Genomic DNA, 25352 nt, shown 5'->3' with positions numbered 1-25352 from the left:
GACAATATCAATGTCACACACGCTGCCATATGGTATTTATATATTATGTTGCATAATTTTCTGTCAACATGTATTATGTTGCATCATTTGGTGTCAAAAGGTATTATGTTGCATCATTTTCTGTCAACATGTTTTATGTTGCATTATTTCTATGTCAACATGTATTATGTTGCATCATTTTCTGTCAGCATGTATTATGTTGCATCATTTTCTGTCAACATGTTTTATGTTGCATCATTTGGTGTCAAAAGATATTATGTTGCAGCATTTTCTGTCAACATGTTTTATGTTGCATCCTTTTCTGTTATCATGTATTATTTTTGTCAACATGTATTATCTTGCTTCATTTTCTGTCAACATGTATTATGTTGCATCACTTTCTGTTCACATGTATTATTTTTGTCAACATGTATTATGTTACATCATTTTCTGTTAGCACATATTATTTTTCTGTTAACATGTATTATGTTTCACCATTTTCTTTTCACATATATTATGTTACATCTTTTTCTGTTAACATGTATTTTGTTAAATCATTTTCTATTAACATGTATAATGATGCATCATTTTCAATTAACATGTATTATTTTCTATTAACGTGTATTATGTTACATCAATCTTTGTCAACATTTATTTTCAGTGACGGCTGTCGAACCTGTATTTAAAGACGCCATAAATAATATAACGGCTATTCAAGGGGACGATGTAATCTTACCATGCACAGTTCTGAATACATCGGCCAATATTGAGGTTTGTCCAAAAGGCATCTTTCAGATATTCATATTGTCAGTTTCAATGATGTTTAATAAAAAAAAATCTTATGTAAAATGTATCAATTGTTAATTGGTAATTGGTAACGTCAGCGAGAGCAACATACACAAATGGCATGATTAGTGTATTTGACCTTGTCCTTTGGAGCCAAACAGGTTAGCCAGTATGCTCAATTGGTAGAGCATACAATTCTAATCCGGAAGTCATAGGCTCGCATCGTGTAAATCGTCCGAGTTAATTTCTCTGAAGACAGAGGATGCACCTTCCGCCTCTGATTAATGTGGGGGAAAGTTGTCGGTTGTTCACGGAGATTATGTAAACACTAGTTTAAAATCAACTGGGGAGGTCTTTTGATCGGGTTTGTGGACTGAAGTATTGTAATGCGGCATGTAATTCTCACAATAAACAGCTCTTGTAGAACCAGATGTAAAATGTGATGTGTTTTCGGGTTGTGTCAAGAAAATAAAAACAAAAACGATTAAAAGAAGTTTTTATTAAAAAACTGTTCAGGTGAATTGGACGAACCCAGATTGGGTACAGTTGACACATGGTGAAAACGTGCTGTTGAATGGTGAGCGGTATAGTGTAGAACGCCAAAGTACAAGGAAATGGGATCTAAAAATAAAAAGTGTTGACTTTCCTGATAGCGGTACCTATGTATGTGAAATCAAAAGCGACACGCCACAGAGGAAGAGCGTACATTTTACTGTCAAAGGTAAACAATACTTGAGCCTTGTTTATTTATTTGCATTAATAAACCAAAAATGACCTGAACTCGATACCGCAGACATACAGCTGCTACACAATGCATCCGGACATATCGATGTTTCTTCAAGATGAAGTTTTTCTTCACAACTGTCAAAATTAATATCTTGGCAATTTTACAGTTTTCGAGGCTGCCTTGAAGATTTCAAAGTTCAATTTAATTTCTGCTGAGCTTGATGGAAATCCATTCCTACTTATTATATGCTGAACCAAGATCTCAGAAATGACTGGCAAGCCGTCCTAAGTAGCTCTAGTTAATGCAATTTTTAAAAGTTTCCGAGCTGCTTGACCTAATCTTAAAGGGACTGATTTGATTCAAATTCTTTCTCTGTACTGAATTTATTCAAAGCTGAGTCATATGGCTGGAAAGTCGAAAATACTCTGACATATTTGCTTTTCTTTAGCCTTAATTTCAGTCTCGTAGCTGACTAAGAGTTCGGGAATATTAGCAGAGTGCGCTGACCACTAGAAAAAAGGTGCCAGTGGCCGGACCAAACAATACTAGCCATATACCTTGTAAATGCGGCTTTCACAAGAGGACACCTTTAACCAAGATTTGTCTCAAACAATTTAAATTTGTATTATTAGTTCACCTGAACCTAAGGTTCAGCGTGAGCTATTAGAATAGCTGGATGGTCCGGGGTCCGTCGTCCGTGCTTAAACATCTTCTTTGAAACTACTGGTCAGAATAACACCAAATTTGGTCTGTAGCATCTTGACGAAGTCCTCTATCAAGTCTTTTCAAATGGGGATACGATACTTGGCCGCTTCTATGGACCGCTAGAGCTTGGACCACTTGATGGATCTTCATCAGCCTTGATCTGTAGCATCATTATAAGGTCCTGTCAAAAGTTTATTCAAATGGGGGGCACCTGGCCCCCTGAAAGGGGCTGCTAGAGCCAAAATTAGAAATACCTTTAAACCATTTCTTCTCATGAACGGCTTAAAGAATTTCCACCAAACTTGGTCTGTAACATCATTATGAGGTCCTCTCCCAATTTTGTTCAAATGGGGGCCCTTGGTCTCTTTTAGAGGCTGCTAGAGCCAAAATTAGAAATACCTTTAAACGACTTCTTTTCATGAACCACTTAAAGAATTTTCATCAAAGTTAGTTTGTGACATAATTATAAGGTCCTCTCCAAATTTTGTTCAAATCAGGTCACTTGGTCCCTTTTAGGGGCCACTATAATCAAAATAGAAATGCCATTGAATGATTTCTTCTCATGAACCGTTTGATAGAACTTGGTCTGTAGCATCATTATAAGGTCGTCTCCCAAATTAATACAAATGGGGGAAGTCGGTCCTTTTTAGGGGCCACTAGAATTAAAAATAGAAGTGCCATTGAATGATTTCTTCTCATGAACCGTTTGATAGAACTTGGTCTGTAGCATCATTATAAGGTCCTCTCCCAAATTAATACAAATGGGGGAAGTCGGTCCTTTCTAGGGGCCGCTAGAATTAAAAATAGAAATGCCATTAAAAATATTTTACGCATGAATTACGTAATGGATCTTCAACAAATTTGATTTATAGCATCATTATGAGGTTCTCTCTCAATATTGCGCTGAAATGAGGGAACTTGGCCACTTTTAGTGGCCGCATGAGCCAAAATTGGAAATACCTTTAAACGACTTCTCATGAATCGGCAGAAGGATCTTCTTCAAAGTTGGTTTGTGGCGTTATCATAAGGTCGTCTCCCAATTTTGTTCAAATGGGGTCACTTGGCACCTTTTAGGGGCCACTGTAATCAAAAATAGAAATGCCTTTAACTGACTTCTTCTCATAAACCGTTTAATGGAACATCATCAAACTTGGTCTGTATCATCATTATAAGGTCCTCACCCAAATTTGTACAAATGGGAGCAGTCCGTCTTTTTTAGGGGCCGCTAGAATTAAAATTAAACATGCCTTTATAAGACTTTTTCTCATGAATTGTTTCATGGATCTTCAACAAACTTAATTTTTAGCATTACTATAAGGCCTTTTATCAAATTTTTCAACTGGGGACACTTGGCCAATTTTAGCAGCTGCTAGAGCTAAAACTAGAAATACATTTAAACAACTTCTCCTGAATAGGTAGATGGATTTTCATCAGACTTTGTTTGTAGTATCATTATAAGGTCCTCTGTCAAAATTGTTCAAAAGTGGGTAGTTGGCCCCTTTTAGGGGTTGCTAGGGCTAAAAGTAAGTTTACCTTTTAATGACTTCTTATCGTGAACCACTCAATGGGTCGTCATCAAACCTGGTCTGTAGTATTAATATAAGGTGCTCTCATAAATTTGTTCAGTTTTGGGTGTTTGGCCCCTTAAAGGGTCAGATGGTTCAGGTGAGTGACTTAGGCCCATTTGGTCATCCCGTTAATTATATCGTAGTACTTTATTTCAGCACCTACCGTTATAAATCTGGTTGGATCAGGAAATAAGACAACACAGCCTTCAACAACGCACTCTTCAACAACACAGTCTTCAACAGCACAATCCACTCTAACACCGTTCTCGACAACACAGTCCTCAACAATACTGCCTTCGACAGCACAGTCCATTCTAACACCGTTCTCGACAACGCAGTCCTCAACAATACTGCCTTCGACAACACGGTCCCCAACTACAGAGGACCCCAAAACATGTTCGGGTAAAGTTATTCTTTTACCCAAAAGCTAAATATTGTGTATTTATTCCGGCATATACACCAAACCATAAACGAGTCCGAACTGAAGCCGTATTTTAACAAGGGTTTTAAATAAAAGTTTGTTTCTTACAAAGAGTCACATCGTTGTTTGGGTGGGCGGGCATCAAATTGATCGTTTCCGCACAATAACTTTGAGTACATGCGTTTTAGGTTCTTAAGGATTGTCTTTATATATGTATATACAAGAGTATTTTTGTGTTTTACATTACATACCTTCTGCTGCCTTTGCGTATGTTAGAGTTTCACCTGGCGGGGATAACTTTTATTTACATTGTCCTGTGACTTTGGAACATGGTGGGGTTAAGAGTGAGGTTAGGTGCACCATAAACCGGTTTAAGCTCCCCAGTGGTGGTTTTGCCACTGATCGTTCCAAAGCGGTGCCCCACTGTTCCTTTGTTTGTTTGTTTTGTCCTTGTGTATTTGCTTTTTGTGTGGTGTGTGTGTGTTGATCGTGTGCACGTTTGGGGAGGCTGCGTTTTTAGAACGCGGCTTTCCCTGTTGGATATTCTTCCTTTGAATTTTTAGCTTGGATGTCCACTCAATAACTTTAGCTTTTATTACAATATTGAAACAAAACTTAGCCTATAGGTTGCACATAGTCAAAACAAGGTTTTGATTACATTTTGGTTCACTGGAGTCAAGGTCAATGTCACTGTTAATAATATAGAAAAGAAAACGGTTTCCATATATTTTGAAAACCTGCTTTCGTGCCGTTGTCGGGTTTCTTGTTTATTGATAGGCTATGTTTTTAGCTCACCTGTCGCGTAGTTACAGGGCAAGCTTTCGTGATCACCTTCGCCCGTCGTCCGTGCGTCGTCCGTTTGTTCACAATTTCCTTGTGAACACGATAGAGACCACATTTTGCAATCAATTTTAATAAAACTTGCACACAACTTGTATTGGCATAATATCTTTCCTTTCGAAAACTGGCCAGATCCCGTCATGAGTTCCAGTGTAATGGTCCCTTAAAGGGCCGTAATTTGTTTTTTTTTTTGCTTGTGAACACGACAGAGACCGCATTTTGTAAGCAACTTTAATCAAACCTGCACTCAACCTGTATTGACATAATATCTCGGTTCCTTTTGAAAACTGGCCAGATCCCATCATGGGTTTTAGTGTTATTGGTCCTTAAAGGGCCAAACCTGGCTATTTTTGACTTGTGAACATGATAGTGACCACATTTTGCTATCAACTTTAATCAAACTTACACACAACTTGTATTGGCATAATATCTCGGTTCATTTGAAAAACTGGCCATATCCCATCATGGGTTTTAAAGTTATGGTCCCTTAAATGGCCAACATTTGCTATTTTTGGCTTGTGAACACGATAAAGACAACATTTTGCAATCAGCTTTAATCAAACCTGCACACAACTTATATTAGCATAATATCTCAGTTCCTTATGAAAATTGGCCAGATCTCATCATGGGTTTCAGAGTTATGGCCCCTTAAATGCCCCAAATTTGCTAATTTGGCTTTTGCAGCCATATAGAGGCTTCCTTTATGGCTATAGTTGATACAAACTTGCAAAATATCTTCAACAACAATAAATTTTGAATTCCATGATGAATCCGTCAGATCCAATCATAGGTTCCGGAGTTACGGCCCCTGATTGACCCCCGAAAGAGCCAAAATTTGTTAATGTTTACCTTGTGAACACGATAGAAGTGACATTTTACATTTGATTTTAGCTACACTTACACACAACTTAAGTCACAATAAGATCTCAGTTTCTTTCGAAAACCGGCTAGATTCCGTTATGGGTTCTGGAGTTACTGACGCTGAAAGAGGCAAAATTTTCTAGTTGGCACTTTCAGCCATATAGAGATTTCATTTATGCTTTGAGTTGGTACAAACTTGCACAGAATGATTATCTTGACGATTTCTAGGCCTGGATCGAAACTGGGTCATGTCGGGTTAAAAACTAGGCCATCAGTAAAATCAAAGGAAAAGCTTGTTAGCTTCCCAGAGGCCACATTTATGACCCTATCTTCATGAAACTTGTTCAGAATGTTTGTCTTGATGATTTCTAGGCCATATTTGAAACTGGGTTATATGGGATTAAAAACTAGGTCAGCCGGTCAAATCAAAGGAAAAGCTTGTTAACACTCTTGAGGCCACATTTGTGACCCAATCTTCCTGAAACTTGGTCTGAATACTTACCTTGATGATTCCTAGGCTAAGTTTGAAACTGGATTATATGGGGTCAAAAACTAGGTCAACCGGTCAAATCAAAGGAAAAGCTTGTTAACACTCTTATTCATTTGATGTGCATGAAACTTGGTCAGAATGTTTGTTTGCATGAAATATTGGATGAATTTTTAACTGGGTCATGTAGGGTTAAAAACTAGGTCACCAGGTTAAATCAAAGAATAAGCTTATTTACACTCAAGATGCCACATTTTTGGTCCAATCTTAATTTTTTTTAGAATATTTGTCTCCACGATATCACTAGGTAAAACATGTTTACACTGTTATTGTGCGTTACTCAGGTGAGCGACTTAGGGCCATCTTGGCCCTCTTGATTATTTTTATGTCCGATTTTGATCCAAATTTCTAGGTAGAATAAATATGTAGCAGCATAGCTTGTCAAACACACGATAATGTATATACATGTAGTCTAAATCCTATGAACAGCAACAAACTTATGGAAAAGATGACTATTTTCACTTTTTAAAGGTCGACAAAAGAAATTTGTTCATTTCGCTTTCTACAGATATGTAAAAACATCTTCTTGTTTTTCGGGTCGGTTGTGCTTCTATTAGTCAGTCGTGATAGAAAGCTTGTGTGTTACGCAAAGCTTGATTTTGCTTGGAAAAGGAGAGTGACTTGCAATATGTTGTACCGATGTTTGTTCATTTTGAATTCAAAGCATACACTCCTGTTTTTTCCTACATTGTGTATATAACATATAGACGATCTTTCTTCCCATCATCCCCACTCGCCGCCCCAAACCCCCTCCCCCACCCCCCTCCCCGCACCTCCCCCCCAAAAATAGTGAGATTTTGTAAGATATGATACGATGATAACAAAAATTTAGAAACGGTCACTACATGCTTAAAACAAATAAGGTAAATTAGTAATTGAAAGCACAGGCACTTCAGGACCTCTCGCCCTCTTCTACCCCTGCCAATGCCAAATCTTCACAGTTGCCCATCTTTGCTCGACGATTGATGGTAAAAGTGCATTTTTAAAACATGCAGAAATAGTTATAAAACTCGTTTCTACGCTCAGTACGTGTTAAAATGCTGACAAATATTGGCTAACAGTTGGCAGGGTGGTTCTGACCCTAAATGTCTAAATGTCTGTGATTAAAAGGTCATAATAACATTGGTTACAATGTGGCTGTCACATTTTGGTAAAAGAACACAACATATAGCTCTACTTTTTTCTTGTTGTTTCATTTTTGAGTAATTGTTAGCTCATAATTGTGTTATGTTTATTTAGAAGGTGATATTGAATTCAAACCTTTTTATTACCTCCTTTTAAAGGTCTGGCAGAATATGCTTACAATCAAATGATGCATATGAGCGTGCCATGAGAAAACCAACATAGTGGGTATGCGACCAGCATGGATCCAGACCAGCCTGCGCATCCGCGCAGTCTGGTCAGGCTCCATGCTGTTCGCTTTTAAAGCCTATTGGAATTGGAGAAACTGTTAGCGAACAGCATGGATCCTGACCAGACTGCGCGGATGCGCAGGCTGGTCTGGATCCATGCTGGTCGCATACCCACTATGTTGGTTTTCTCATGGCACGGCTCAATTATTTTCTATTTAGACAACTGTGTCATCTGTTTTGTCATAAAATTCAAAGCATTTTGTAACTTTAGATATAAATAAACTTGTAGATTTAAAATTAAAGTAATTTCTTTTCTCCACTCTCCTCAACAAAAAAAAACTTGTATTTTGCATTTTCGTCGTAATCTTTATGTTTAATACAGGTGTGCGGCCTTGTCATAACTCTGGCATCTGCGTTAATGGCACGTGCAATTGTATCAATGACTTCATAGGTAAGTTCAACACACGTACATAAAAATGATTGTCTTTGTAAGGTATGATTATAATATAAAATGATGGTGAAAATCAGTGACATATCTTGTAAACACTGGTAAAAATGTCGAAACTTGTTAAAAGCTGGTAAAAAACTATTTACAACTTCATCTACATAGGACATATACGAAACTAAATTATAGTTCTGACTGGTCATAGGAATCTCAGACTTGTAAATGAAAAATTGATTTATTAATACTTTGTATCATCTACACTATTTACTTGCCAAGCTGGCCGAGGAGACCACAGATTTCAAACCACTACATGGTCTAATCATTTTTTAAGAATTTCTTTAAAGAAAAATGACTTTATTTACGAAGAAACAACTTAGGCCTAACGATATCAAAGACGGCCATTTCCGAGATTGGACATGCAATCTGACGTCATTTATAAAAAGACAAGCACAAAATGGCGTCATTCGAAAACTTCTTTCAAAATTTGACGCCGAAATTTCAAAAAGGACGGTAAATTATAGCTAAAACTACTTTTTCTGAAGATAAAGGTCAAATTGAATCGCCAGGACTATATGATTTTTCACTGGATTTAACGATATCTTAAATAAAAAAAACTAGGAACTTTATTTTTCTTGGAAGGCGAATTACAATTCTAACACAATCCGCAGCAGTTGCTATATAAACATATAGCGAAAATCTACGATAATCTATAGCTGTTCCATTCCACCCTACGATTGTAACATGACTGTGAGATTCTGTTCTGCTTCCGTTATATGCCGACTAAATACTCGACTTTTTCAGTGCTAAGCAGTAGTAATAAAAAGTTCATCAAATTTTCTGAAACAAACAATTTCTAACTGATGAATTTATTTGTTTATATTTTTACCGTAAGAAAATGTTTCAGCCTGGTAAGTTTCAACTTCAACATCAGTGCATCTATATCTGGTCGTGTACGTAGTTTACAATTTCTGCGCTAAATGCACCACAAATGTCAACTAGATTCTACTTTGACATTACTAAAATAAAATTATAATTCATGTTCCAGTCTTCCAGACTCAAGTGTTTACGTGTTAATATGTCGCAATGTTCCGGCGTGTATGTTTCAGTGCAACCATGTAGGTAACGTGTACTAGCACGCGAGTCGTCTCCGGACAGAAATTGCATATATTTCGTCCTCAAAAGCTTAAACAATATAAAGAATAAAAACGATTAACATATATACATACCTTAGCTCCGGTATTACCACTTCAGGGTTTTTCCTGTGAAATGACGTCACGTTCGCGGGGAATAAGCGAGGCCCGAAAAGGGGTCTGTAGAATGTCAAATTTTAACATGCTCGATAATAATGCCCGGACACCATTTTTTCATAAATATATTTATCGGGAACTGCCTATATCTGCTAGAATTATGAAAAAGACAAATTATATTTTATATCAATGTAAAAAGATCGCAAGTTTGCGTCAGATTTATTTGTCCTAGCCACATGGAAAATTGCGACAACAAAAAAAATAGAATAATTATGCTTAAGTCACGAACAATAACTGGCTAATCGAACAAATTATGAAATATTTTGGCATATTAGTATTGTTGTTACAAAGAAAATAAGTTTTTTTTGTTGAATGTGTATGTATCCATAGGGATCCATCACGTGCTATGATAGAGGGGAAGAAATTATGATAGAGGGGATTTTTTTTTTTTGTTTAAAATGTTTTAAGATGAAAATTCAAGAACTTATAAACAAGGGGTGGAACATGGCCAATTTCGATCTTGTCAACTACCTTCTTGTACCCCATTCTATCGCGCCACATATTTGTAATATCCGACTCATAACCACTGAATTACATGAGCAAAGGCTCACTCTAACTGAAAATGTATGCCGACACAGCCGTGTTTTCATCTTGGACACACAGTCGTAAAATATAAACACGATCATGTCCAGGTGTAAAATGCAATAAATAGCCGTTGAACGTGGTGAAACAAGTTATGGTTCTTAAGAATGATAATAAATACACTAACTGCAAACATTTACACACCTCGGAAAGCTCTATCGGTGAAGAATTCGTGTATTTTTATCATTTCTAACAAACATTTCTTCTTTTCCGTCCATGACACTAGAAATGTCACATGATCATTTTTTGTATCAGTCATCCAATCAGAACACAGGTTTCATGAACTGTGGTTGACGATTGTCACGTGATATCAACATGCCGAGAAATGATAGAAAATAGAGCGAGAAAGACAAAATACACGTATTCTTCGTCGATAGAGCTTTCCGAGGTGTGTAAATGTTTGCAGTTAGTGTATTTATTATCATTCTTAAGAACCATAACTTGTTTCACCACGTTCTACGGCTATTTATTGCATTTTACACCTGGACATGATCGTGTTTATATTTTACGACTGTGTGTCCAAGATGAAAACACGGCTGTGTCGGCATATATAAAATTATAAATTACGGCTTTGTTGAACATTTTAAGGTGAGAATAGTATACATTTTCAGTTAGAGTGAGCCTTTGCTCATGTAATTCAGTGGTTATGGGTCGGATATTACAAATATGTGGCGCGATAGAATGGGGTACAAAAAGGTAGTTGACAAGATCGAAATTGGCCATGTTCCACCCCTTGTTTATATTTATGTTATTTATGGATGACTTTTCTTCACATATAAGTTCTTGAATTTTCATCTAAGAAACATTTTAAACAAAAAAATCCCCTCTATCATAATTTTTTCCCATCTATCATAGCACGTGACGGATCCCTATGATAGCATATGGCCAGTCGAAAGGCATATCGAGCTAAAATGTAGTGCTGTAAAATGCGCAGAATTTGCGTGGTTAGAATCGAAATAATAAATATGTTCCAATAATTTTATCAGTTGATAAGATATGGGCAGTCGTTCGGATGCGAATATTAAATCACTCGTGCTACGCACTCGTGATTTAATTATTACGCATCCGAACTCCTGCCCATATTTTATTAACTGATAAAATATAGGGACATATTTATTATTTCTTAATTGAAAGTGGTCAGGTCTCTTTAGCTGTTCTATTTAGATGTCTAAACGATCGATATCCTGAAATATATTTATTTTATTAAATAACAAGCTACTGTAAAGATGTAAATATAAGAACTGGATGCTATTGTTTTGCGTTAAAACGAGTAAATAAAGGGCATTATGAAACCTTCTTATTAAGGTCACTTTTCGTATCTTATTAAAATCAATAGTGTAGGTTTACACGTGTTTAGAGATCACCCGTATATTTAGGTGACCTATTCATTTCTCAAGGCTGCTATCTACTGACAGGTCTGACTATATATACAGCTATGCATAATTTTTTCAGGTAGTTTCTGCGAGGAACCCACAGTCTGTCCTCCTAATGCCTGTAAAATAAATAATACTAAGAACTGCTCTGTAGAGCTGGAAAATGGTTCCTTCGTATACAAGTGCAAGTGTCTTCCGTTATATAAAGGTATGTGTCTTTAACATTTTTTCAACTATAGTCAAACCTGTCTATAAAGACCACCCTTGGGAGAGCCAAAAATGTGGTCTTTATTGGGAGGTGGTCTTTATTCACAGGTTGAAATACACTGTAAATGTTAAAATGGGAAACAAAACATGTGGTCTTTAGAGCCAGGTGGTCTCAGAGGTTGTCTTTAACACAGGTTTGACTGTATATTTGCATGGAAAAGAAAACATCAATAGAGAGATTCGACAGAAAATACAATAACAGAAGTGAGTAGAGAGGGTAGTGGGTTAAGGGCTACAGCATATATTCAATCAGCCAGCCACATCTGCACGTTTATTTACAGGAGTTTAAAGGGAATTCCTATAGTTTTGTGTGCGCATCTTTCTGCGCAGCCGACACTTTCTATAGAAAACTCAAGTGAAGTCAACATTTGTTGAAACATGTGACAGACAATCTTAAATATGAGGAATCTTGAATGAAATAAAATTTTTAATAATTTTTATCAGTATTCAAATGTTGATACTGGTTTATGTTGTATGGACAAGTGCCCTGCCTGACAGGTATCTTGCCATTTTTGTGGTTGTGTTTTCACATCGCATTTTAGTACAAAGACAGTGTCGTTCATATAATGTAAGACGATTGACTTAGTACTGATAAGACAATATCACCTTTCAAATTATTTAGTATTCAATTATAGAAAGAATTAAGAATTTTTAAAACTTTTTTTTAACTTCTAGCAGATATACATGTAATCAATTTGGTCAGGTTCGATCCATTTTCCGGCCTAACAGGTGTTGTATTCAAGCGGTCTTAACATAAAATTTAGCCTGGTGATCCATGCATTTTTAGCCATTTTTATGCTCACAATACAATCTTTTATACACAAGAAAAACAAGAAAAAATTCTGTGAAACATTTTTTTTTAAATTAAAAAAGATATTCCTTACTATGGGTATTTTTCATTGGGGAAAGTTCACAAAAGAGAATAGGAAACAAGATTTTTTTCATTTGTACCCATTATTGTAAGGATATAGTATTACAAATATGACTATGATATCAAATAAGTATATAATAAAATCTGTAAAAAGAATAAACTTTTATTGTGCTGTCTTGATGTATATTTTAGTTGGTATTTATAAAAAAAGCAGAAAATTTCGAAAAATTTGAAAAATCGCTGGCAGTTTCAGCAACAGTGGTTGTGTTCAAAACAATTTTTCACAAAAACAAGCCTGGTGACCCATTGTTTTTATTTGTTCATTGTTTTCAGCACAAATTTTCCTATCATACATGTGATTTTTTAAAAAAAAAAATCTATGAAAGGAAAAAAACTATAGGAATTCTCTTTAATTCAAGTAGAAGTCTCGAAGAAGATCACAAAGTTTGAAATTTGTAATGAAATTTTACGTTTCAAAACCAACTTGATCAGATGAATCCTTCTGGAGTATAGGCAGAAGTAAAACGTCAAACCACCACTCCCCGACAGTGTACATATACTATTCAAAGGACTTTTAATTAATTAATTAATTAATTAATTAATTAATTTTTTTGACGTCTTTTGTTTCCATGTAGGATCACGGAGCATATGCAATTTCAGTGTTTCAACACAGAGTCATTACCTTTTGTAATGCTTTTTGTTCTGAGATACAGTATAAAGCATCATATTATGCACTCAGCTATGTAGGTAAGTTTTGAAGAATTCAAAACGTTCATGTGGTGGTGTCAAACGCGGAACCCTAAAACCGCAGCCTATCCAGTATAATTTTTATGACCGTACCATACCGATATTTGCATTTTATGGCGCTTTAATACAAGAACTTGAGTAACGCCTATTGTTGAGAAGAATAAGAGTCGATACAAAATTTAATGAATAGATAGTAGGGAAATTTTGATAAAAATGTTCTTCATACGTTTGTGTAACATGGATAACTGCACGAGCATCATGTGCACGGGCGACAGCCGTCACGTTTCATATATCACTAAGAAACCACCGTATATGATAAGATTTAATAAATAATAGTAAATGAATATGAAATACTTTATTATAATATTATTATTATTATTATAATAAATACTTTCATACGTGTCGCAAAAATGAAATAATTTCCATATATGGACGAACTTTTCAAAGTGTTTTTCAGGTATATATTTGTGATACCTATCTTTAAAAGAACACCTTACTATATTCTGAATGCATGTAAAACTAGACAGTTGCTTGAGTGGTTGCAAAATGAACTCTACTTTTACATGATAATCTGTGAAAAAAATAGGCTTTTACCTAGTAATCAGATTTAATAACGACAATGCAATGAATCGTTTGGTATAATATCAAGTCTCGTTATATGCAGCGCTACTTTTGAAAACCCTAGAAGAAATCAATATGCAAGGCACTGTAAAAGAAGTTTTTGTATAAAATCTGAATATCTGCAACATTTTTTTCAGGCGATCATTGTGAAATATATGACTTTTGTGAATTGAATCCGTGTAATAAAACCAACGAGCAATGTGTGTCGCTGTACAAACAAAACAGTTATGAATGCCACTGTATACGTGGGGACCCGAATAACGACTGCAAACTGAATGAGGGAGACAACTGCCTTGCGAAGCCACCTTCCAACCCAAATGCGTACATAACATGCATTGATCAAATAGGTGAGTTTATGGTAAGGAAGTTGTCCATCTTGCTTTGGAAGGGCTTCCAAAGTTTTAATATCGCCAACATTGATAAAGTACCTTAATGCAACACATTTTTGACTAAATTATATTGAGTAGCACACCTATAAGTTAAAGTTAGAAAAAACGATACAGTAATTTTCTTCTTGTTGGCCAACAAAAGAGTAAAAACGCCCATTCTGGAGAGTTTTCTTTCGTTTTTCTTTATAGACTATACCAAGGTTATATTAAAAACAATATTTATTTTCTCTTGTTTTGAAAATGAAAACATTTAATCAAACATATCTTACAGATTCGTTTAAGATGTATTGCAGTCCTGGTTATTCTGGGGAGAAAACTGGTTGTCTTAATAATGAAAACTTGGAGTTATATTGTGACCGAAACGGACCAGGGTACTGCATTGATGAGGGCTACTGTAAGGTAAGTATTTGAAGTATATAAAAATATAAAATATTTGTCTTTGTTTCTTTTGGCTTAACTGTAGAGGTTTCAAGTATTTCACATACGGTCCCGTTGCATTTTTACCATAACATACAAATTAAAAGTTACGCTAAAACACAATCAGAGCTCTCTAAAAAAAACAGTACAGTGCTATACCTGAACTAAGTTGAAATGGATAAATGTGTCTTTTTCGAACACCAGATTAACATTTTTACCATAATATACAAATTAAAAGTTCCGCTAAAACACAATCAGAACTCTCTAAAAATAGTACCGTGCTATACCTGAACTAAGTTGAAATGGATAAATGTGTTTTTTTTCGAACACCAGATTAAATAGCATGTATTACCATTATAGTTTCATGTAAACAATATCTCAATTTTCTTTAATTTCATTTTTCTTTCATAGCCACTGTGTAATGCAGACGTATGTAACGGTACAGAAAACTGTAAATTCACGGCAGATCCTTACAACACAACCGGTTTCGATACGAAATCAGAATGTGTTCAGGCTTTCGGAGACGGCTACGACCATCCAAACTGCCACGCAGAAGATACGCTATTTGATGGATTTGACGCAAAAATAAATGGACTTGAAGACTGCAGCCCATTTTTCGACACAGTTTGCACACGTGACTTCGGTAACGGAGACTGCAAACCGGGATGTAATAATGCTGACTGTCTTTTTGACGGCTTTGATTGTTCGAACGACACTGAACTTGCTGGAGTGGTAGTTGTAGAAATCAAAGGGCTATTAGAAGCTCATCCGAACGTCTTACAGAACAATATATCAATGATGTTGCGATCTGGTGTCAATCTTACAGAAGAAACATCCAGAGATGAACCTACGTAAGTCTTGTAGCACAAAATTTTTTATATCTCAAACATATTAAAATCATCCCAGCCAGCCAATCCATATCTAGTAATCATCCCAGCCAGCCAATCCATATCTAGAAATTATCCCAGCCAGCCAATCTATATTTAGCAATCATCCCAGCCAGCCAATCCATATCTAGCAATCATCCCAGCCAGCCAATCCATATCTAGCAATCATCCCAGCCAGCCAATCCATATCTAGCCATCATCCCAGCCAGCCAATCCATATCTAGCAATCATCCCAGCCAGCCAATCCATATCTAGCATCATCCCAGCCAGCCAATCCATATCTAGCAATCATCCCAGCCAGCCAATCCATATCTAGCCATCATCCCAGTACTACCATCTAGCATCATCCCAGCACCATGCAGCAGCAATCCATATCTAGCAATCATCCCAGCCAGCCAATCCATATCTAGCAATCATCCCAGCCAGCCAATCCATATCTAGCAATCATTGGAATGTTATCTTTATTATATCTGAAAGATATCGTAAATCGACGTCAGAGCGATATAATTTTTCCAACAAGGTTACAGCTAGACTGATATCTTGGCGGCTGCAGTTCGGTCTGATATCCATCAAGTATCATTTTAATCGTCTATCCGTCATAGGTGCGACATATTTTAGCTCGACTATAGATATATAACTGACTGACCAGCCTCTGTCTGCACGTCTGCTTAATGATTGATTTATTTTTCTAAAACAATTAGCACCATCGGCTTACTTCCTCACTTTACCTATTTTTATTATAATCTACATGGTTTGTAAACAATACAAAATGTATAATATTCAACAATATTTCTTCTCTTTGCGTCCAGGACGCTCCTTTCACTGAAGATTACAGAAACAGAATTTACCGACATAGAATATGCCGGCAAGTTTTTGGCGGCCGTCGTTGCTAAGCGACCGGGATGGTTGAATGGTGTTAAAATAAAGGATATTTTTGGTAAATGGCTTAAATCTATGTTGACTGACATGCGTTTAATGGCGTTACAAGATGCAGCAACATGTATTTTTTTTTCTGAGGAAGTGTATGAAGGCCTAATTATATACATACATGCACCACATAAAGTGTGTGTACCGTACCAGTATCTGTTTACATTGGGCCCGAAATGTCAGCAGCTAACCGCCGACTGTCGGATACACGAGGGTTGGTCCAAAAGCAATATCACTGCGACCGTTTGGCATTTAAAGTTTATATTGTTTTAGAAATTATATCAAAATGTACACTAACTCAATCATGATTACACGGGTAACTATCGCTTTCCTGGGCAATTTCATTTTAAATACACAGAAATTCAAATTTCGCCATTGACGACCTTTCGCCACACGCAAAAATAGTATTTCTTTAATAGACAGAAAAGCAACAATAAACAAACAAAGACAGTCATCATTTGATATCAAAATATTGCACTTCATCAAATGAAATTATAATGTATTTCGGCAGTAAAACATGTGTACTGTAGTACCAGTCTAAGTCTTGTAACTGCTTAGTGACAAAATGTTTAAATGTTGGACCTCAGGCACGTTAGTGACGTGTGACAACCGCTTTCTTGCCGATATCTTCATGTATCTCGATAGGTAAGCAAAGATTTTTTCAGAAAATATTGCAAATAGATCAAGGCACTTGGGTAGGAATGTTTGCCGTCTTCTTTTCATTTTAGATGTTTTAATGTCTCCAATGACATTACATCTGGATCAACCCTCGTATATTGCAAGCCGTTTTACTAGTTATTCAGTGACTACAAGAAATATTAAAAATATATTTTTAAGTATTTAAGCTACCAGTTTAAGATGAAAAAACGTATATTTTCAATGTCAAGAGAAAGCATTATATATTTAAATGGTCGCCCTACAATTATAAGAGCTATCTGTGTCAGGTCATTTGGTAAATGTTTGAAAGCTAGCACTTACAAATAAAGAGAACTATATTTTGTTAAAAGAGATAGCAGATGACGTAAAAGAGATAGCAGTTTTTATGATATTATATAATAGTGTTAAAAAGAGATTTCTTTAAAAAGATATCTCATAAATTGTTAAAGATATCTTTGAAGTTAGAGACAGAGCACCTTTTTAAGATATCGTATGAGCTATCTGTGTAAGTTAAAGAGATATTTAGTGAAGCTGTTTTGTAGTAGTAACTTTGCAAAAGCGGTACCGATCAGATACTGACAACTTTATCTAAAGTGCTTGCTGACATTCTCATTAAATATGTCGGCATTGAAAAGCCAAATACTTCCTCCTCTTGGCCTTTCTTATATATTAAACAGATTTGATATTTAAACCTAAAGTTTATTTAAGTTTACTTCTGTTTGCCTAGCAGGTCAATTTGCTGTATAGCGATGTCGGGAATTGGCGCGCTTTAACGTAACGTAAACGTCACATCCTTGCAATGTTTTGTATGTAACGTCATTATTAAAAAGGTATCGAACCTGGAACAGCGTCGTTATTGCTATATTCCACTATATCTAAGATAAGATTCAAGATTTCAAGATTTTATTTCATACAAACCAGAAGGTCATAGACCCATGTGGCAAAATACAGCATTTATAAGTATATGGTGACAGCAAACGAAAGTTAACAGTACATACAGTCATCATATCAAATGTGACTTAAAGTTTATAACTAGTAATACAATTGATTGTAGCAATATAGACATTGGTCATATCAAATATAACGTCAAGTAAAACGTTAGACAATTAGTAGTATAGAAGTTTAGAATGAAATTTAATAAATCGCCACGGACTGGTCAGGAAGAGACACTGAAATTGAAAATAAATATAATCGGTTGTAATGTACTCTGTATTTGTGTACCTGTATGCGAGCACTAATAACATAATAGTATCTACTACTTCAAGTACATAGTGTCAGTATACTAACTATACTAAAAATGATTATATTGATAAACTTATTGCTACAATTGAAACATATGATAAATATCTGAATACTAATACAGAAGAGCTAGACATGAAAACTTACTTCAGATCAACACTCAAAACTTTTCACTACGTTGTAAACCTTGTCCGAAAACGAAAGTTGACAAGATAACAACAGTGAGACATGCATCTGTTTACAAAATGCTTTGCAAACTCAATAATATTTACAAAATATCAAGAAAATCTCAAAAAAACATACATCACAATCAAACTAGATCATGTATAACATCAACACACTATTTACCATTATGTTGTCCATCTTGTCCGAATGCGAAAGTTGACAAGCCCGCCTTGTCAGGATGCGAAAACTGACAAGATTAGACAACTTGGTTATTCATATGCATAGGAAATGCTACAAAACCTAAATACTAAGTGCATGAAATTTACCTGCATAATAGTTATACAAAATACTGATACAATAAAGTTAATAAATCACGTTAATATTTGGATTATCATTCGAGCTGCTGTATTGATGCCGATGTTATATAACATAATGTGACAGACTACTGTCTTATATAAAGTATACGAGATCTTAATTCAAAAGCTTTTTCTACAAAGCTTGCAAGATTTTTTACTATAATAGTGTTTTCTGAATTAATAAGATCGATGAATTTAAACATACTTGGTCTTTTCCAAAATCTTGAGGGTAAAAATTGTTTCCTTAAATCTGCGTACATATTACACTGAATAACAAAATGGTACTCATCTTCCAAACATTCACAAAAGGTACATTTACGTTCATAAATGGGAGTACTAACAGGCTGATTCCATCTACCAGTTTCAATACAAAGGCGATGCGATGACACACGTAAACGTGACAAATTGATACGAAATTTTGAGATATTCAATATGTTTAAGTACGGCTGAAACCTGAATACAGCTATATGTCGGTAAAATAGAGCTCTGCTCGACTCATTCAGCCTTGCTTGCCAGTTCTGTACAAATTGATCTTTAATCCTCTGTTTTACCATTTCTAAAAATAAGTGTACATCGCCAACAGTTTGAAATATCCATGCATCATTTAAACCTAATGAATAAAGTAAATCTCTAAGTAATGAACACCAGTTTTTTCTTGTGGGGTAATCTAGGATATCTTGATACAACATTAAATACACCTTTTTAACATATTTCTTATCATCAGCTTGTAACAATTTTGTCCAGTATTTGATAATGTTCATATATCTTATATTTTGTAAAGGCATTCTTCCTAACTCTCCATATATAAAATCATTCTGTGTACCTTTTTTTACGCCTAAGAGACGTTTACAGAATTGCATATACACTCTATCTAATGTTTTACCATGGTGAAAACCCCAAACTTCGCTACCATAATTGAAAATTGGTACAATAAGTTTGTCAAATAAATCTAGTTTATGTTTAACAGAGATATACGTAAATTTATACAAATATTTATTCATTTGAAATGTAGCCTTAAGCGCTTGACCCGCTAAGGTATTCTGTGCTTCAGTAAATGACCCAGCTGTTGTAAATACAACACCAAGATATACAAATCTACCCACTATTTCGATAGTATTATTACCATAATGAAAAGTAATGTTTGCGGGTAAACGCCCACCTTTTCTAAAAATCATAACCTTAGTTTTAAGCGGGTTAACTAATAATTTCCATTTATTACAGTATTCATGCAGCATATCTAAACTAATTTGTAACTCATATTGGCTGTTTGCAAACAAGACAATATCATCTGCATATAGAATTAGAAACATTTTAAACATGTCAACATCTATTCCATTTAAACCACTGGTTACATACATGTCTTCTATATCATTTAAGAACACAGAAAAAAGCAGGGGAGATAAACATTCACCCTGTCTTACACCTAGTTGACATTCAAAACTGTTACTTAATTTATTCATATATTTGACTTTCGATTTTATGCCTTCTTACATTGATCGTATAATATTAAGGATATTACCCCTAAGACCCAATTTAATCATTTTAAACCATAAGTTGTCACGACAAACATAGTCAAAAGCTTTACTAAAATCTATAAAAGCGCAGAACAATTTGGTTCCGTTATTAATAATATGATTAATCAAACCATGTAGTACAAATACATTGTCTACTGTACTCATTTTTGCTCTAAAACCAGCTTGAGCTTCTATGTATACATCATAACTTTCTGTCCAATCACAAAGACGGTTATTTAGCATTCTTGTAAATAGCTTACCCAACGTACTAAGTAGAGTGATTCCTCTGTAATTATTGGCATCATTGATACTGCCTTTTTTATGAAGCGGGATGACATATCCCTCAGACCAAACAGTAGGAAAGTATCCTATATCGTATATTTTATTAAATAATGGAAGAACATACTGAACTATCACATCTTTGCCATTTTTGAAGAATTCATTTAAGTATAAATCCGGACCGCCACTTTTATTATTTTTCAACTGTTTTATAGCCGTAATAATGTCTGAATTAGTGAACGGAACATTAAGTTCCTCAAACATAATATTAAACTCATTATATTCATATCGCTCAATAAAATACAATATATCGTCATCCGGGGTAAAAAATCTGTCTTCGGGATTATTAACAAGCCTGAAATATTTTTCAAAAGTATCAAGGGATATATTTGCATCTTTTAATCCAGCAGCACCCTTTAACATTTTCCAATATAATTTAGCATTTTTCTTTCTAGAATCTAACAACTTCTGTGTTTCACTTCTGTCATAATTAAGTCTAGCTTTGCGTATACAAGCTTTGATAAGTGACTTTAATACATTGTAAGCGTAATCTTAAAATACTAGTACAATGGTGCATGTGCCATGGTGTTCAATATGGGATTGTTGTCAACATGTCCTGTAGCAGATCTGTATTTTAAAGGTTGTTTATTGATCAGCGTTGAAAGAATTATTACACACGTATATATGGCAAAGCAAAAATGCAAAATCTGTTTAGTATTACCGCTATCGTGAATAGTAATTAAAAAGAACAATAGTGAAATATGTTTCAATCTTGATCTCATTTAAGTTTGCCCGGCTGGAAGTTACAGCAGTACGTATTCTGACAAGTGTAGGAGGAAATGTAGCACGTGCAATCAGGTCTATGACATCTGTGACTGGAAAACAGGGAGGTGTTTGCACGGGTGTTTTAATAATAATTTTTATGGCGCCATGTGTAAGCAGTGTCCGCAGAATTGCGTCGGTGGCTGTAATGAAAATGGTAAAATTTCGTTACATAGGCTATATTAACTCACAATGTTCATTTCTATCATTACGTTAAATACCAAAAGAAAGAATAGCATTGTTTTAAAAATGGATCAAAACTGTTTACATTATTGTGATAACTTTCGCGAAATAAGGCAACGCCTGTGGAAAACAATACCTTAATTAAACTAGTTAAAAGGGAATACTGGTGTCATATAAAACAATTATTGTCATGTTTTACTACTTTGTTTTCGATTTCAGGACACTGTAATACCTGTCCATCTGACAGACACGGGAAAACTTGTGAACAGTTATGCGATGAAAAGTGTCAAAGTGGTACATGCACTCGTAACACTGGCATCTGTGTGTGTAAAGATGAATACTACTGGTCAGACCATGATAAAAGGTGTGTTAATTGTAGTGATGGATGCAAAAAGGATTGTGATGCGTCGTCCGGTTCATGTATTTGTAGGGATGGATACTATGGCAGCATGTGCACTTCTCATTGTATGGATAGGTGCTTAAATGGGACATGCCACGTGAATGGGACATGTGACAAAGGGTGTGACCCAGGTTATTATGGCCCTACGTGCGCTCTTGCATGTCCTAGTGGGTGTAACGCATGCTCACGAGATGGCAGGTTATGTGAAGGGAACTGCAAACCAGGATATGAAGGGTCCACGTGTGAAAGTAAGCATATGATAGATTATTGTCGAAATAATTTTGACTTTTTCTCGATCAGTTTGCCTGTATGTCAAAATTTGTAACGAAGTTTTCAATATAATGTGAACGGTAAATTAATCTAGAAGTATTTGGTAATCGAATGTTAGATTTTATGGAGAAAGAATGAAGTAATGAAGAAGGAGTGAAATAAAGTAGAACATGAGGGATAATGATTTCACTATCCGATATACAAATATTCATTCACACTTCCATCTTTTTAAAACATACTCAAGCATAAATGACATCAGCGCAAGAAGCATCTATAACCTGCTTTTTACTGCCAAGCAGCCAAGTCAACGACGGTGTCAGTAAAAGAACATTTTTCTGTAAAGATATAAATAGAAGCAAAACTCAATCTTTAAAAAGTTTATCAGCCACCGCCAAGGGTCAATGTTGTGGCACTTAGATTAATAGATATTCATTTATTTTAACTTACCTGGAATACTCTACATGTACCTTTGCATACCCCGAGGATATTCGTGATATTCAACATATAAATAATTGGCTTGTTTTATGTATTCAATTTCTCCAGAGAGTTCCGGTCAAAGTGGATATATTAATGACGTAACTGACAATACTGGTTTAATCATTGGTGTCGTTATTTCCCTGCTACTTGTTGTCCTTATACTCACTGTTGCCTACTGTTACTGGTGAGTATACAATGTGTGTTGGTGAGTAAACACGTTGTTACTGGTGAGTATACAATGTGTGTTGGTGAGTACACACGTTGTTACTGGTGAGTATACAATGTGTGTTGGTGAGTACACACGTTTTTGCCTGCTGTTTCTGGTGCGTTAACTCATTGTTACCACTGTTGTTACTTTCTTGCTTGTTGTTACTGTGCATGAATACTATTTTTGTCTGTTGCTACTGGTGAGAGTATACTCGTTGATGTCTGTTGTAACCGGTGCGTCTATTGGTATTGGCATGTTGTAACTGGTGCGTCTATTGGTATTGGCATGTTGTAACCGGTGCGTCTATTGGTATTGGCATGTTGTAACTTGTGCGTCTATTGGTATTGGCATGTTGTAACTGGTGCGTCTATTGGTAACTGCCTGTTGTTACCGGTGCGTCGATTGGTTGTTGCCTGTTGTTACAGGCGAGTGCACTTGTAACGTCTTGTTGTTGCTTTTTGTTACTTAAGTATGTAGATCTACTCGTTGTTACCTGTTGTTACTGACGAGTGTATTTGTAGTTGCCTATCTTTACTGGTGTGTACATGTACTTGTTGTTGCCTGTTGTTATTGTTAAGTATACTCGTTGCTGCCTTCTTAACTGATGCGTATACTCGTTGTTGCCTGTCCTCTTGTTATTTGTCTGTTGCTACTGGTGAGTGTATTTGTTGTTTGCCTTTCGTTACTGGTGAGAGTATTTGTTGTTTGCCTGTCTTTACTGGTGAGTATATTTGTTGTTTGCCTGTCATTATTGGTGAGTGTATTTGTTGTTTGCCTGTCGTTAATAGTGAGTGTATTTGTTGTTTGCCTGTTGTTACTGATGAGTGTATTTGTTAGTTGCCTGTCGTTTCTAGTGAGTATATTTGCTGTTTGCCTGTCTTTACTGGCAAGTGTATTTGTTGTTTGCCTGTTGTTACTGACAAGTGTTTTTGTTGTTTGCCTGTCGTTACTGGCGAGTGTATATGTTGTTGACTGTCGTTACTGGCGAGTGTATTTGTTGTTTGCCTGTTGTTACTGGCGAGTGCATTTGTTGTTTGCCTGTCGTTACTGGTGAGTGTATTTGTTGTTTGTCTGTCGTTGCTGGCGAGGGTATTTCTTGTTTGCCTGTCGTTCATCGTGAGTGTTTTTGTTGTTTGCCATTCGTTACCGGTGAGTGTATTTGTTTTTTGCCAGTCGTTACTGGTTAGTATATTTGTTGTTTGCCTATCGTTACTGGTGAGTGTATTTATTGTTTGTCTGTTGTTACTGGTGAGTGTATTTGTTGCTTGCCTGTCGTTACTGGTGAGTGTATTTGTTGTTTGCAAATTGGTTATCAATTTTTGCAAGTCAGTATGTACCGGCTACATCACTTATCAATAATTGATATAAATAACATATAACAAGTTACTTGATGCGCTCCACGTCATGATTACCAATGCACGGCCTTTGGATAGAAACTCACAATAGGCTAATAAAGCTAATGATCAATTAATATTATTATATAAAAAAGAACTAATCAATTTACTAAAATGTATTTGGTGTTGCCAATTTTACAGGAAGAAACGAAAGTCTGGAGATTACGTGATGGGGGACGAGGAGATGGAAGAACCACCGCCAAAAGAATCGAATACAATAGACGAGCATACAAACATGCATATGCAACCTACTTCTTCGTTACTTGAGCACTCATCAGGTAAGCTTATATATAATTGTATTTAATGTTGGATAATATACTAGGAGCATATGATTTTTGCCTTTCAAAGTCTCGAAGAAATAACAAAATTTTTAACTGCATGTTAAAACTACATTTTAAGTTATGGTGCAATGCGCAATGTAATGACAGTTTTGAACTTTTTGTCCACACTATTTTTTGTGCGGTGTGTTAAATGCTTTCAAGGATTTGGTTGTACAATATTCATATCACCTACCGCGATTTGGGGTTATCGGTTGAACACGGTGAGTCTGAATGATGACATATATAACCCTGTTTGAGAATATACTTATGGCCGCCAGTATTGACATGTTACTGCAGTACCCTGCGGATTTGTTCTACGACACTGCAAAATGTAATTCAGTTTAGTTAGTTAAGTTAGACTACTAATTTTGGCTAGAACCGAACTATGACTTTGCAAATGCACTATGGTCTTAAAATATAGCATACGGTACCAGTATAGTACTCAGGAA

The 25352-nt window shown here is 35.6% G+C and overlaps 1 protein-coding gene across 3 annotated transcripts in view; it reads left to right on the top strand.

The window, feature by feature from the left end:
* LOC128546024 (multiple epidermal growth factor-like domains protein 6) overlaps positions 1–25352 on the top strand; it is a 39009-nt gene that overhangs the window by 5810 nt on the left and 7847 nt on the right. For 2 of the 3 annotated variants that reach the window (XM_053538224.1, XM_053538226.1), the window contains exons 2-14: positions 641–750; positions 1282–1486; positions 3922–4167; positions 8169–8237; positions 11573–11701; positions 14137–14346; positions 14660–14787; positions 15217–15656; positions 16502–16629; positions 21617–21808; positions 22054–22482; positions 23048–23165; positions 24725–24861. In XM_053538224.1, the coding sequence (XP_053394199.1) occupies positions 641–750; positions 1282–1486; positions 3922–4167; positions 8169–8237; positions 11573–11701; positions 14137–14346; positions 14660–14787; positions 15217–15656; positions 16502–16629; positions 21617–21808; positions 22054–22482; positions 23048–23165; positions 24725–24861 (2541 nt within the window). The remainder of the gene's footprint in view (positions 1–640; positions 751–1281; positions 1487–3921; positions 4168–8168; positions 8238–11572; positions 11702–14136; positions 14347–14659; positions 14788–15216; positions 15657–16501; positions 16630–21616; positions 21809–22053; positions 22483–23047; positions 23166–24724; positions 24862–25352) is intronic. The other variant, XM_053538225.1, reaches the window with a different exon arrangement.

Source organism: Mercenaria mercenaria, chromosome 3 (genome assembly GCF_021730395.1).
Source record: "Mercenaria mercenaria strain notata chromosome 3, MADL_Memer_1, whole genome shotgun sequence".
In the NCBI taxonomy this organism is placed as follows: Eukaryota; Metazoa; Mollusca; class Bivalvia; order Venerida; family Veneridae; genus Mercenaria; species Mercenaria mercenaria.
This window is presented reverse-complemented; position numbering and strand designations above follow the sequence as displayed.